This window comes from Agrilus planipennis, unplaced genomic scaffold (assembly GCF_000699045.2).
Source record: "Agrilus planipennis isolate EAB-ADULT unplaced genomic scaffold, Apla_2.0 scaffold131, whole genome shotgun sequence".
Taxonomy (NCBI): domain Eukaryota; kingdom Metazoa; phylum Arthropoda; class Insecta; order Coleoptera; family Buprestidae; genus Agrilus; species Agrilus planipennis.
Genome location: NW_020439549.1, coordinates 415659 through 429610, shown reverse-complemented (window position 1 = coordinate 429610; position 13952 = coordinate 415659). Strand labels below are relative to the sequence as shown.

Sequence of the window (13952 nt, the reverse complement as noted above, 5' to 3'; positions counted from 1 at the left end):
TGCCTAAATACCTATACATATACCTTCATGCTAACTTTTATTTTGTTTTTACAGGTCATGTCATGGCTCTGGTAAAGTCTGCTGTGATATTAATATAGACTAAAAAAATTATAACGAGTATAATTTTCTACGTATATTTAAATACTACAGGGGAAATTATAAATTTCGACTCTTTTATCTGTAATAATAATTACCTGATCATCAACAACTGAAACGGTGTAATTTTACAAAATAATCACTTGGCGTTACTGTTGAGTTCTTCGTCACTTCATGGAGAAGTAAATTGATTAAAAAACCTTTTAAGGAAGATGTCCCAAGTGTGTTGGAGTACAAAATAATGTGGAAGAGAAGTCACATTCTTATGTTCTTTGTTTTTTTGTTTTTGAACGTTAAATAAATGTTTGGATTAATTAATCTTTTTCTTAAAAAGTTTTATTTATAAAATAGGAAATAAAATATTTTAAATATTTAAATTTTTAACTTATTAACAACTCAAGAAAGTAATAATAATAATAATTTGTAACTTTTCAAGCCATAAAGTCGTAAAACATATGTCAAGATAATAAAAATGAGGTGTTGTTATAAATTAAAAGGTGTAGAAATTATGTAGGTATAGAACGGGTATCTGGTCTGGTTGCGATATCCGGCGGACCGGGCACTCCCTAAATTCCGGCTGGGTGCCGGATAATAGCACCGGATACTGATTAGTGTTGGCTTATCCAATAATAGCAAAAAAACAGTCATAATAGTAAGTATAACAAAATCATANTAACTCGTGTTTCTGCCTCTAATATGTCTCTGACTAGACCTTCAAGCCTGAGAAGGTGTCCTACCAACCTATCTCGCCTATTTTTATTGACTTCCATAGAGTCTTCTTCATTTCTAACCTTCTCTATCCACGACATCCTCTTCTAACGTCTTCTTTTCCGCCGCGCCCACCGTCTATATTTCGCACCCGTACAGCGCCGCGCTCCAAATAGACACCTTTAACCAACTTTTTCGAATTTCTAAGCTAGCATAACATAATTATTTAACATATTAAATATAATTCAGGGAAGGGGCCATTTGAGCCAAAACACTTGGAGTCGAATGAGCAATTTTCAAGTGACCCTTAATATCTAGTCACGCTACACTTGAATATTTTTACATTAATGTTCTTTTCATTTTAGGATGCGAACTTACAAAAGAAAAACGGAACGTGTTAATATCAATAAATAATATTTGATAAAACGAGCTATAAATAATGTCATCAATAGTACAAGCATCCGTAAAGCGGCTAAAAGCAGTAATTAAATTAATTAACTTACTTTGTTTTAATTAGAAGTTTATTTAAGTTTTTTTTTGGTTTCCATGAGGAATTTCAGAAATTTTATTATGTTTTTGTCCCCATGTTTTAATGTGCAAAGATTTGTAAAACCCATTGGCTCAAGTGACCCCGTTGGGTTGACTTTTTTTATTATAAGATAAATTTAGTATAGTAAACAACGGATTTGCTAAAGTTTTTTGATCTCAATATGCGGTTAAATAAATAAACGACTGATTTGAGAATAACTCTTTTCTTATTTATTTTTTGAATGGACCTTACGCTGATTTGAACAAAATCCGGGTCTAGTGACTCCACTCTGCCTTACTTTGCACTTTAATTATTGTAATTAATGGTAGAAGGCTTTACTTGTTGAAACTCCATAATCAATTAAAGCAAACCAATGTAAAGTTTCAAAAATATATATAAACAATTGTTTCACCATAATATTGGCTTCTTCAGGTAAAGAATAAAATTGTTACAAAATTAGCATAAATACTAAAAGTTTCCAAATCGTATGGGGTGNTCAATATATTCATTTTTATATACAGTACGTTTTGGTGCTGTTTCAGATGATTTTGTATGTGATGTTGTTTTGGTGCTTTTATAGTATGTTTTTTGGCAAGGCTCAGATCTTTTCTAATGTGGTGCTAGGTTGGAGCTGTTTTAGAGTTTCAAAGGGTATTATTTTGACTATAATTATAGAAATTAAATTTTCGTCTTATTTGTAGGAACTATTTCGGTGGTAATTTAGGTCATTTCAGATATTTGGAGGCGATTCGGTGGTGTTATAGTTCTTTTTATTTTTACTCGGGTTAAGATTATTGCAGAACTAATAACGGATACCCGGTTATCCAGTACCCGGCAAAAACACTATCTGGTGTATCTCAAAAATCATAATTCATATTAATTTAATCCAAGTAACGGCTAATAAGTGCGTTGGAACTTTGAGTTCTAGCAATAATGATAGCAACTAAGGTCTTTGTGTCGTATTATTGTATATGATATTGTCAGAGAGCTAATTACTTACTTTCTTTTTATTGCTCTATTTATGAAACAATATAATCATAGCGATAGCAAGTGTGTTGTATATTTGTCAACAGAGAAGAAAACATGTGATAGTCATTATTGTATCTCTCTGAAGCACGCTTCCTTTTGTACAAAACAAAAACATGACAATTGTCCGCTTAAGTTACTAATCCGAAGACCTATGAGAAATTTCCGCAGAATTAATTAATATTGTTTTTTAATTTTAGACCATCGAATTATCGCTTTTTTTATATTTTATTTGGAGCTGCAATTATTTCCGTACAATATGTGAAAAATGACATCTAATTATCAGTGTTTATCAGCTCAATTCAAACATACAAATTAAACAGTAGTTTTCACGTCATAAACAAATAAAGTGATAGTATGTGCGCGTATTGTTCCCCAGTTTTTGAATTTACTATGCATGAACATTTTCTCAGTACCAAGATCTGCTTTTGAGTTAGTTGTGCTTAAAATGGGGCCCTGACGAGACAGCACCAACATTGTGCTCACTCAAAATAAAGAAAAATACTAAACTTCAAGGAAATGTCGAATCCGAAAGGTAAAAAAATACTTTTAGAAATATTTTACTTTTACGAAATAGTATAAAGTATTAGAATAGAATCATATCATTCTCATGATTTAATATTTTACAAGAAATACCTAACACATAACATTAAAATTGTTTGTATTGGATATTACACGTCTATTAGTTTCATACTTATTAAGTTAATAAATAATCGATAATAATCCCATGAGAAAAAATGATAACAAAAGCCCTTATAGCTTAACAATGTTGTAATTCGGTTTAATCCTCTATATGATATTAATATAGACTAAAAAAATTATAACGAGTATAATTTTCTACGTATATTTAAATTGAACTCCTAACAATTTACTTATGATATGCCCGTACAACTACAAAAAACTAATTTTTGTATCCCTCGGGATCAGTACCCATTTTTCATTTTCTGGATAAAAAGTACCTTATGTCCTTTTCGTTTCCTTTGACAATGTGTATAAAATTTCATTATGATCGACTGAGTAGTTAAGGGTTGAAAGTATTACAAGGAAACAAATTCGCATTTGCGCATACGTATGTATGAATTAGGATATCTAAACTGGCTACATATCATTCAAAAGAATAAAAGCATCAAATTATCGTAATTAGTGCCGTTAATTAGAAAAGAAAAACAAAATAGATGAAATACACAGAATGCACAGAGTAAAAATGTTTTGATAGGAATAATAATAACTATTAGTACCTAATATCGACCTATCAAAAATCAATTTGGACCATACTATCATCCTTTAAAGAAAATCGTCAAAATAGACAATGGTCTGCCATCTACTCCAATGTGTAGGAAATTTAGAACTATCGAGAAAATCCGATAGCTTAATTTAGTATTTCTACTCATTTCTAGATGGCGGGTATAGAAAAACTTATTCAAATCATCGGCGCGCATTTCTTATAAGCTAAATCTCACTGAGTTGTGAATAGTAAAATCAGCACCTACATAAAATTTTAAAAAAAATAAACTTTTCTAAGTATACCTTGAAATTCCTTAAAAGAAAAGCTTGATAATATTTTACTACGCATTAAATTTAATAAGACAGTTTATAAAAAAAATTTATTGCATACTAAATGCTTTAATTGAAATAAGAAAAACTAAAATTCTACCCAAGATGTCAACCTCGCCATCGGTTAGAGATTTTGGGTTAGATTTTACTGTTTTAATATCACTGCTTTTTCTAAAAGCTCAACATTTATGTTTATCTAATAATGTGCAAACGTTTTCTAAACACAGATGCAAATAAGAGGCACAAATAACGAAATTTACTTTCAGAAACCAATTCCATGGGGAGCCCTGCTAACGTCAAAATATTTATATTTGAACGTTATGGCACAATGGGTAGGTCTTTTTGGCTTATTTACGCTTATGACCCATGGTCCAACATACTTCAAGTTGATACATGGTTGGGATATCAGAGCGGTAATTACATACATCCGTTTTGTTTTGATGGTATGATACTCTAATTATTAACGATATACATATAAAATATTTTTAGACGGGGGTTTTATCTGGAATGCCCCACTTAGTACGGGTTATTTGGGCCTTCATTGTTTCAATGTCAGCCGACTACCTTCTACGTTCCAATAAAATGAACAGAACAAATGTACGAAAGTTGGCTACTTTCTTTTGTAAGTAAACTTTAATAATCTACCACTTCTTTCCCAGAACAATCGTATAATTGTAAAAAAATCAAACTACTTAAGCAGGGATCGGTTGTGGTTTCACAAAAATAAAAAGCCTTTTGTACCTTGATTTCTTACAATTTAATAATCTACCTGCTGCTGCAACCCAGATTGCAATTTTCCTGAATGGAAGTTACCCAAAATACATATCAGTAGACATTGTTGAGATTAACTGTAGAGTTAAGTGAAAACAGATGGACCAACTGGTCAAAGGCATTTTATCATATCTCTACCGTTCCTTCATTTCAGGGACGATAGCGCAGCAATCCCTTCAGAGTAAGAAATGACATTTACTCCTTATTAGAAAAGATTTTACCATCCGCCACGTAGTTTCCACCCTAACATTCGGCTCAGATTGCAACTTCCGGGTATTAAAATACTTTCCTAGTAAGTTCGAAAGTTATGCTGCGCTTTTGTCCCTAAATTGGAATAAATGGTACTTTCGGGACAGAGGTGTAGTAAAAAATCATATAAGGACCTCTGGAAGAAAGTACGGCACCCCCTCCTTCGGCTCAAGTGCCATTTTACACCCAGGAAGGAATCGGCATTGTAAAATTGACCTTGGTTATGATCAACACCATTTTTATAGTAGAAAGACCAATGCCAAAATCGAACGAACAAGACCAAGACTAAAACCAGTACTGAATATACAACACCAAGACCAAATACGCAAGACTAAACGAAAAATTATTACTTCCTATGGATTTATGAGTTAAACTATTTGAAGCAACTTTAATATATTATTTTTTTGGAACAATGAGACTTATCAGTAAGACCAAGACTAGAAATATTTGAGNCTGTATATTTAAATTGAACTCCTAACAATTTACTTATGATATGCCCGTACAACTACAAAAAACTAATTTTTGTATCCCTCGGGATCAGTACCCATTTTTCATTTTCTGGATAAAAAGTACCTTATGTCCTTTTCGTTTCCTTTGACAATGTGTATAAAATTTCATTATGATCGACTGAGTAGTTAAGGGTTGAAAGTATTACAAGGAAACAAATTCGCATTTGCGCATACGTATGTATGAATTAGGATATCTAAACTGGCTACATATCATTCAAAAGAATAAAAGCATCAAATTATCGTAATTAGTGCCGTTAATTAGAAAAGAAAAACAAAATAGATGAAATACACAGAATGCACAGAGTAAAAATGTTTTGATAGGAATAATAATAACTATTAGTACCTAATATCGACCTATCAAAAATCAATTTGGACCATACTATCATCCTTTAAAGAAAATCGTCATAATAGACAATGGTCTGCCATCTACTCCAATGTGTAGGAAATTTAGAACTATCGAGAAAATCCGATAGCTTAATTTAGTATTTCTACTCATTTCTAGATGGCGGGTATAGAAAAACTTATTCAAATCATCGGCGCGCATTTCTTATAAGCTAAATCTCACTGAGTTGTGAATAGTAAAATCAGCACCTACATAAAATTTTAAAAAAAATAAACTTTTCTAAGTATACCTTGAAATTCCTTAAAAGAAAAGCTTGATAATATTTTACTACGCATTAAATTTAATAAGACAGTTTATAAAAAAAATTTATTGCATACTAAATGCTTTAATTGAAATAAGAAAAACTAAAATTCTACCCAAGATGTCAACCTCGCCATCGGTTAGAGATTTTGGGTTAGATTTTACTGTTTTAATATCACTGCTTTTTCTAAAAGCTCAACATTTATGTTTATCTAATAATGTGCAAACGTTTTCTAAACACAGATGCAAATAAGAGGCACAAATAACGAAATTTACTTTCAGAAACCAATTCCATGGGGAGCCCTGCTAACGTCAAAATATTTATATTTGAACGTTATGGCACAATGGGTAGGTCTTTTTGGCTTATTTACGCTTATGACCCATGGTCCAACATACTTCAAGTTGATACATGGTTGGGATATCAGAGCGGTAATTACATACATCCGTTTTGTTTTGATGGTATGATACTCTAATTATTAACGATATACATATAAAATATTTTTAGACGGGGGTTTTATCTGGAATGCCCCACTTAGTACGGGTTATTTGGGCCTTCATTGTTTCAATGTCAGCCGACTACCTTCTACGTTCCAATAAAATGAACAGAACAAATGTACGAAAGTTGGCTACTTTCTTTTGTAAGTAAACTTTAATAATCTACCACTTCTTTCCCAGAACAATCGTATAATTGTAAAAAAATCAAACTACTTAAGCAGGGATCGGTTGTGGTTTCACAAAAATAAAAAGCCTTTTGTACCTTGATTTCTTACAATTTAATAATCTACCTGCTGCTGCAACCCAGATTGCAATTTTCCTGAATGGAAGTTACCCAAAATACATATCAGTAGACATTGTTGAGATTAACTGTAGAGTTAAGTGAAAACAGATGGACCAACTGGTCAAAGGCATTTTATCATATCTCTACCGTTCCTTCATTTCAGGGACGATAGCGCAGCAATCCCTTCAGAGTAAGAAATGACATTTACTCCTTATTAGAAAAGATTTTACCATCCGCCACGTAGTTTCCACCCTAACATTCGGCTCAGATTGCAACTTCCGGGTATTAAAATACTTTCCTAGTAAGTTCGAAAGTTATGCTGCGCTTTTGTCCCTAAATTGGAATAAATGGTACTTTCGGGACAGAGGTGTAGTAAAAAATCATATAAGGACCTCTGGAAGAAAGTACGGCACCCCCTCCTTCGGCTCAAGTGCCATTTTACACCCAGGAAGGAATCGGCATTGTAAAATTGACCTTGGTTATGATCAACACCATTTTTATAGTAGAAAGACCAATGCCAAAATCGAACGAACAAGACCAAGACTAAAACCAGTACTGAATATACAACACCAAGACCAAATACGCAAGACTAAACGAAAAATTATTACTTCCTATGGATTTATGAGTTAAACTATTTGAAGCAACTTTAATATATTATTTTTTTGGAACAATGAGACTTATCAGTAAGACCAAGACTAGAAATATTTGAGCAAGATTAATACCAAGACCGAATAAGCAAGACCAAGACTGATATCAAGGCTGAGACAATCTTTATCTTGGTCTTACTTTGCTAACCACCAGTCAAATTCATTCCCAGGATTTTAAAATTAATGGAACACTTTTTCTAGGTACAACCGTCCAGGGGTTATGCATGTTAGGAATAGCATTTTCTGGATGCGATAAAGTCATGGCGGTGTTGTTTTTTACATTAGCCACAGGGGTTAATGGTGCTGTATCATCTGGTCCCTTAGCAAGTTTAGTTGATCTTAGTCCAAATTACGCAAGTAAGAAAGTTAGAACTTTCAAAAATTCTAACATTTTTGGGAAAATATTTTAATATTTTCTTTACTTATCTATTTTAAGGTGTAATGCTGGGATTTTGCAACACAGGTGGAGCCGTTAGTGGATTTATTACACCCTTATTGGTNTATATTATCAATGCCTAAATACCTATACATATACAGAATTAGTGCCCTCCTACCTTCAAACATTTAGTTCAACCCTAAACAATAGTCTTCAGTAGGTAAAAGTGCTGAATCCCTTGAGTTTCGTAATAGAGGGTTAATACTGCATTTATAATTATGTTTTGTTAAACTTTCCTTTCATTTTGTACCTTTCTTATTTACTTTACATACCTGTCTATTATATTTATTCCAGCTAGGTCATTTTAAGAAGGCGAAGTTAGCACTTAATAGCCAATAAAAAAGTATTATATGCATATTATAACTCCTTAATTACAGTTATATTAACACTCAGTGGCATGGCCGAGAGGTTTAGACCATTGCTTAGCATTCAGGAGGACGCCGGTTCGATTCCGGGTCCGTCTGCCTTGGTCCAGGTTTTTCTGTGATTTCTTTGGATCACTTAGGCAAATGCCAGGCCAGTGAAACTCCACAGATAATCTTTAATTCTCTTCTGTCTTCATTTCGTCCGTCTCATCTTTCTCACCCGAACCACCACCCACCCATTCCCATAATTCCTGAAAGGAGGTTGAAGAGAGCCTTCCGGTGCAGTCCGGAGGGACTAGTCGCCCACCAGCATTAGTGGCTGGTAGGAATGAAACACCCAAATGTTTTTTGCAATTGGTAATAGCATTCAATACAAAATTTATTACGACTTTCGCTCAAATTAAACCGACCTGCTCTTAATGATTCATTCGTATGCAATATATCAAATTATTGACCTCCGAATTTGCAACGCATTTTTGAAATCTAATGTACATATTTATCTTGTTGAATTTATCATCTGATCTTACAACTTGATATGGTTAATATATATATCATTATCTTATGTGTATATGGAACGTGTGATAAAACTTCGTATACCTATGTATATTCTATTTTAAAACGCCAAGATAAAAGTTATCTAGTTCATAAAACGAAGCAGTCACCAGAACAAATGTTAGGGAATCAATGCATTCAGGAAATAAACAATGAAAGATAAATTATTATGTGAGTAAGTATCAAATGGTTGGAGATGTCCAAATCTCGGCAAATCATTTTTGTCTTCATACAAGATAATCTTAATTTTCAAATTGATTTCAATCGAAAAGCAATTTTTCTTTGAGGTTTATTGCAAATTATCTATTTGTTTTAGAAAATACCGCAAATGGCGCGGTAAACGCCATTTGTAGTACGATGCTACATTTTAGGATTACGTATGCTCCAACAAGGTCTGCTGTCTGCGACGCGCTGATGAGATCCAAAAAGGTCGAAATCGCGATCCGCGTCTGGCAGTTTTGACAGAATACAGACCACTTCGAATTATTTTACTCGATTACGGTAACGTGCCTATCACGTCGAGGTTAGCTACCCCGGGATTCGTTTCAGCAAGTAGATATCCACACAAGTGGACCTTGTTGGAGCATATGTAATCCTAAAATGTAGCATCGTACTACAGATGGCGTTTACCGCGCCGTTTGTGGTATTTTCTAAAACGCACTGTTAAGACAGCAGGTAAAAGTTGGTCGATGTTCTGTCGGGCTGTCTGCGACGCGCTGATGAGATCCAGAAAGATCGAAATCGCGATCTGCGTCTGGCAGTTTCGGCAGATTATAGACCACTTCGAATTATTTTATTCTCTATTTGTTCTCTTATTTTTGAGTATTGAATTTACTCAATTTCTTTTGGATTATTATCTAATCATGCAACAACATTCAGGTGTACCATTGTCTTCTTTTAATAAAAAAATCGTCAATCATTTTATACATAAGAATTTTTCCAAACTGTCACACAAAGATTTATTATCGCAAATATTCGTTTTGTTAACAAATACTTATAAAGATTATTAAAGCTTGTTTCTTTCTCTACATCTTTTTTTAGGGAAAGAGTTCTTTTCTCAAAGAGATATTCTTTGGCACCTAGTATTCATAGGTTTTGCAGTAAATTATATGATAAGGATAAACCTGAATATAGCCATTGTATCAATGGTAAAGTCGAAAACGAAATCAGGAATAAATCCAGACAGCGAATGTTTAAGAAATATTAGCATTTTCAGTCCATCGGAACACAAAAATACGTTTACAACCTTCCGACCTTATGAAGCACTTACACAACGTTCCATCGATGGACACAACCTCAGCGATAGTTTAGTTACTCAGAAAGTAGGTATAATTTTAATGGGAATTATCAAATTACAATTAGATAAAACCTCAAAGGGACGTTTGATAGAGATTAAAATCAGATTGAACAAGAAGAAGAAAAAGATGTTTGTATGACCCCTCTGATAAGTTAGGCTGTGTGCATCCCTCTAAATTGTTTAATTTATGATAATATTTTTAAATTATTTCTCAACAAAATCACAAATAGTCAAATCAAGTGTATACCCTCCTTCTTATCAATTTATATTTTTAAAGAATATTCCCGATGTTGAACACACAAAAGCAGTTCTTACTACAAAAGACGATACATTTACATGGAACGAACACGAACAGGGCAGAGTCTTGGGGGCATTTTTCTGGTTACATTGGCTAACCCAAATACCCGGTGGCATACTTGCTGCAAAATATGGAACTAAACTAGTTTTTGGCCTTTCAAATTTCATTGGAATCTTATGCTGTTTTCTAATTCCTGTGAGCTGTTACTTAGGCGTACACTACGTTATCATTTTAAGGATCATTCAAGGAATTATATGTGTAAGTTTTTGAATTGATAATTACATGTAGGAAGTCAATAAGAAAAAGACAAATCGATAAGGGCTTTCGCGGCCAGTAGGCGAACTGACGCTTTCGTGATAGGTTGGAGTTACTTCCTAACGTTTCGATCCACATCCAGCATCGGAGATGAAAGGATCTCTGAAGAAGTTCGTTACTAGTGCTAGCGAAACGTTAGGAAGCAACCCCAACCGAAGTATGTCTTTAAGCCCGAATCAGAAAAGCATCAGTTCAATAAATAAAAGGGGAGATGGATTGGTAGAACACCTTCTTAGACATGAAAGACTATTATTAGAAGCAGAAACAGGTATTAAGAGTGACAAAGGTCAAAATAGACTTTATCATGATGAAGATGAAAAAGTTCAGGTGGATTTCATTAAAATATCGTTGGCAATAATCCAGCTGGTTCGATTTGTTTTGAAATTAATTATATAAAATAGATTTTCCTTTCATTTTGAGGTTACTACTATACATTCCTAAGATTTGCTGAATAATAAAATGTGTCATGAACAGTGCTTCTGTAACTCTATTATTATTATAAATTTATCTTAGTTTCAACAAAAATTTTATGGTTCGGATTGTTAAAAGTAATTTGTAATGCTAGCACGTATTATACTTGATATATTTATGATTTATAAATAACATTTAAAAAAAAACAACGACAATTTCTTTAAGTTTCAAAAATATATACTGCTGTTTACTCGCTACTACTGCAATCGGGTATTCATTGGATTACTTTTTTGATCGATTGTCAATTACTTCGAGTGTAAGATTATTCTGTAATTGCGCATCACTAATTTTTGTGTTGTTATGCTTCATCTAAGAGCAATAATAAATGCCAAATGTTCCTATACCTTCTCCGATTATTTCGATTAATCGCTTATTTTTCGATAATCGATTATTGCTGAATTTAATAATTCCTCACAAATCAGTCGTATTTGTCACTAAATTTTATATATTGTCCATTTTACAATAAACAGGTTAATGTCCATTTCGCAAAAAGAAGCTAAATAAGTTCTAATTGTCAACAGCAATACTGAATAAGACTTAACGCGAAAGATTACATTCATGTATTTTTTTAGATAACCTTTGATTTATGGTTTTTAGCATTCTTTATTTTTGTTTACAATAAACAATATTTTAGTTTACCTTTTGAAGAACACATTAATATGTGATCATCACAATATCATGAGAAGGGTATTACTTGAACCATGTCTGCTTCCGATAACAGTTTATATGGTATATGCAATAAAATTCAATTATTAATATTTTTTACCATTGTTGGCATAAATTATTAGAAAACAATTCTGTAGCATAAAAAATTTAGATGAGTAGATAATTATTAAACAGTATTTTCTGTTCTTTTACATACTATTTACAGATTTAATTTCATCGGCAGGAGAAGTAGTATATAATAAATGTAAAAACACTCCATCTTCTTAAGTAGATTATTTATTCTTTTTAATTTATAATGCAGTATCTAAAATGTACAAAATTTATTTTGTGAAGGGTTTTGCCTGGCCATCTATGCACAATATGACTGCACAATGGATTCCTCCAAATGAAAGAAGCAAGTTTGTGACCGCATACTTAGGTAATTTTTGTTTTTGTTGTTTTGACGAAGTTATTATTTTAATTAGTAGGGCAGAGCGGGGTCGGTTGAGCCGCGGAATCTAGTGACTCACCTGTTGTATATCACGTACGCGGTGCATAATCTAATCTAACAATAAATCTACCTCTACTCCACTTAACTCGTGTTTCTGCCTCTAATATGTCTCTGACTAGACCTTCAAGCCTGAGAAGGTGTCCTACCAACCTATCTCGCCTATTTTTATTGACTTCCATAGAGTCTTCTTCATTTCTAACCTTCTCTATCCACGACATCCTCTTCTAACGTCTTCTTTTCCGCCGCGCCCACCGTCTATATTTCGCACCCGTACAGCGCCGCGCTCCAAATAGACACCTTTAACCAACTTTTTCGAATTTCTAAGCTAGCATAACATAATTATTTAACATATTAAATATAATTCAGGGAAGGGGCCATTTGAGCCAAAACACTTGGAGTCGAATGAGCAATTTTCAAGTGACCCTTAATATCTAGTCACGCTACACTTGAATATTTTTACATTAATGTTCTTTTCATTTTAGGATGCGAACTTACAAAAGAAAAACGGAACGTGTTAATATCAATAAATAATATTTGATAAAACGAGCTATAAATAATGTCATCAATAGTACAAGCATCCGTAAAGCGGCTAAAAGCAGTAATTAAATTAATTAACTTACTTTGTTTTAATTAGAAGTTTATTTAAGTTTTTTTTTGGTTTCCATGAGGAATTTCAGAAATTTTATTATGTTTTTGTCCCCATGTTTTAATGTGCAAAGATTTGTAAAACCCATTGGCTCAAGTGACCCCGTTGGGTTGACTTTTTTTATTATAAGATAAATTTAGTATAGTAAACAACGGATTTGCTAAAGTTTTTTGATCTCAATATGCGGTTAAATAAATAAACGACTGATTTGAGAATAACTCTTTTCTTATTTATTTTTTGAATGGACCTTACGCTGATTTGAACAAAATCCGGGTCTAGTGACTCCACTCTGCCTTACTTTGCACTTTAATTATTGTAATTAATGGTAGAAGGCTTTACTTGTTGAAACTCCATAATCAATTAAAGCAAACCAATGTAAAGTTTCAAAAATATATATAAACAATTGTTTCACCATAATATTGGCTTCTTCAGGTAAAGAATAAAATTGTTACAAAATTAGCATAAATACTAAAAGTTTCCAAATCGTATGGGGTGGAAACAACGAAGGGGAGAGATAACGTAAGACATTAACTTTTAGAAGACAAATTGAAATTTAATAATGGAGAACTATTTTGTAACAATTGTAATCAGAATATCTTCACCTGAAGAAACCAATAATATGGTGAAACATTTGCTGTGAACAATTAATACAAATTTTACTTTCATTTGCTTTAATTAATTATTATAGTAATTAATAACTTTAAGTGATACACCGAACTTTTTAATGTTTTTCTTTTGTTTTGTCTCACACTTTAAGGTATTAAACATTATTTTCTATTAATGAAAATTTTTTCACATGTATGGAAACCCCGCATTTGCGAAAAATGTACAGTCCTTCGGTTTATTGTTATTATTTACAATGAGAAGGCGCCTTTTTTCATTTTTGATGTTTTTCTAACCTTTTCG

General features: G+C 32.7%; 2 protein-coding genes across 3 annotated transcripts in view; both read left to right on the top strand.

The window, feature by feature from the left end:
* Positions 1 to 404, top strand: part of LOC112905926 — a 5691-nt gene extending 5287 nt beyond the window's left edge. For both annotated transcript variants that reach the window (XR_003232094.1, XM_025979356.1), the window contains exon 3: positions 55 to 404. Coding sequence is in view for 1 of the 2 variants with exons in the window: in XM_025979356.1 (XP_025835141.1) it covers positions 55 to 75 (21 nt within the window). In the remaining variant the exon portion in view is untranslated. The remainder of the gene's footprint in view (positions 1 to 54) is intronic.
* Positions 405 to 4040: 3636 nt separating this feature from the next.
* LOC108738340 (putative inorganic phosphate cotransporter) lies at positions 4041 to 8029 on the top strand. Its single transcript, XM_025979357.1, has 4 exons — positions 4041 to 4326; positions 4403 to 4535; positions 7712 to 7867; positions 7947 to 8029. The coding sequence occupies exons 1-4, from the start codon at positions 4141 to 4143 to the stop codon at positions 8027 to 8029; spliced, it is 558 nt and encodes a 185-aa protein (XP_025835142.1). The 5' UTR covers positions 4041 to 4140.
* The last annotated feature ends 5923 nt before the right edge of the window (positions 8030 to 13952 follow it).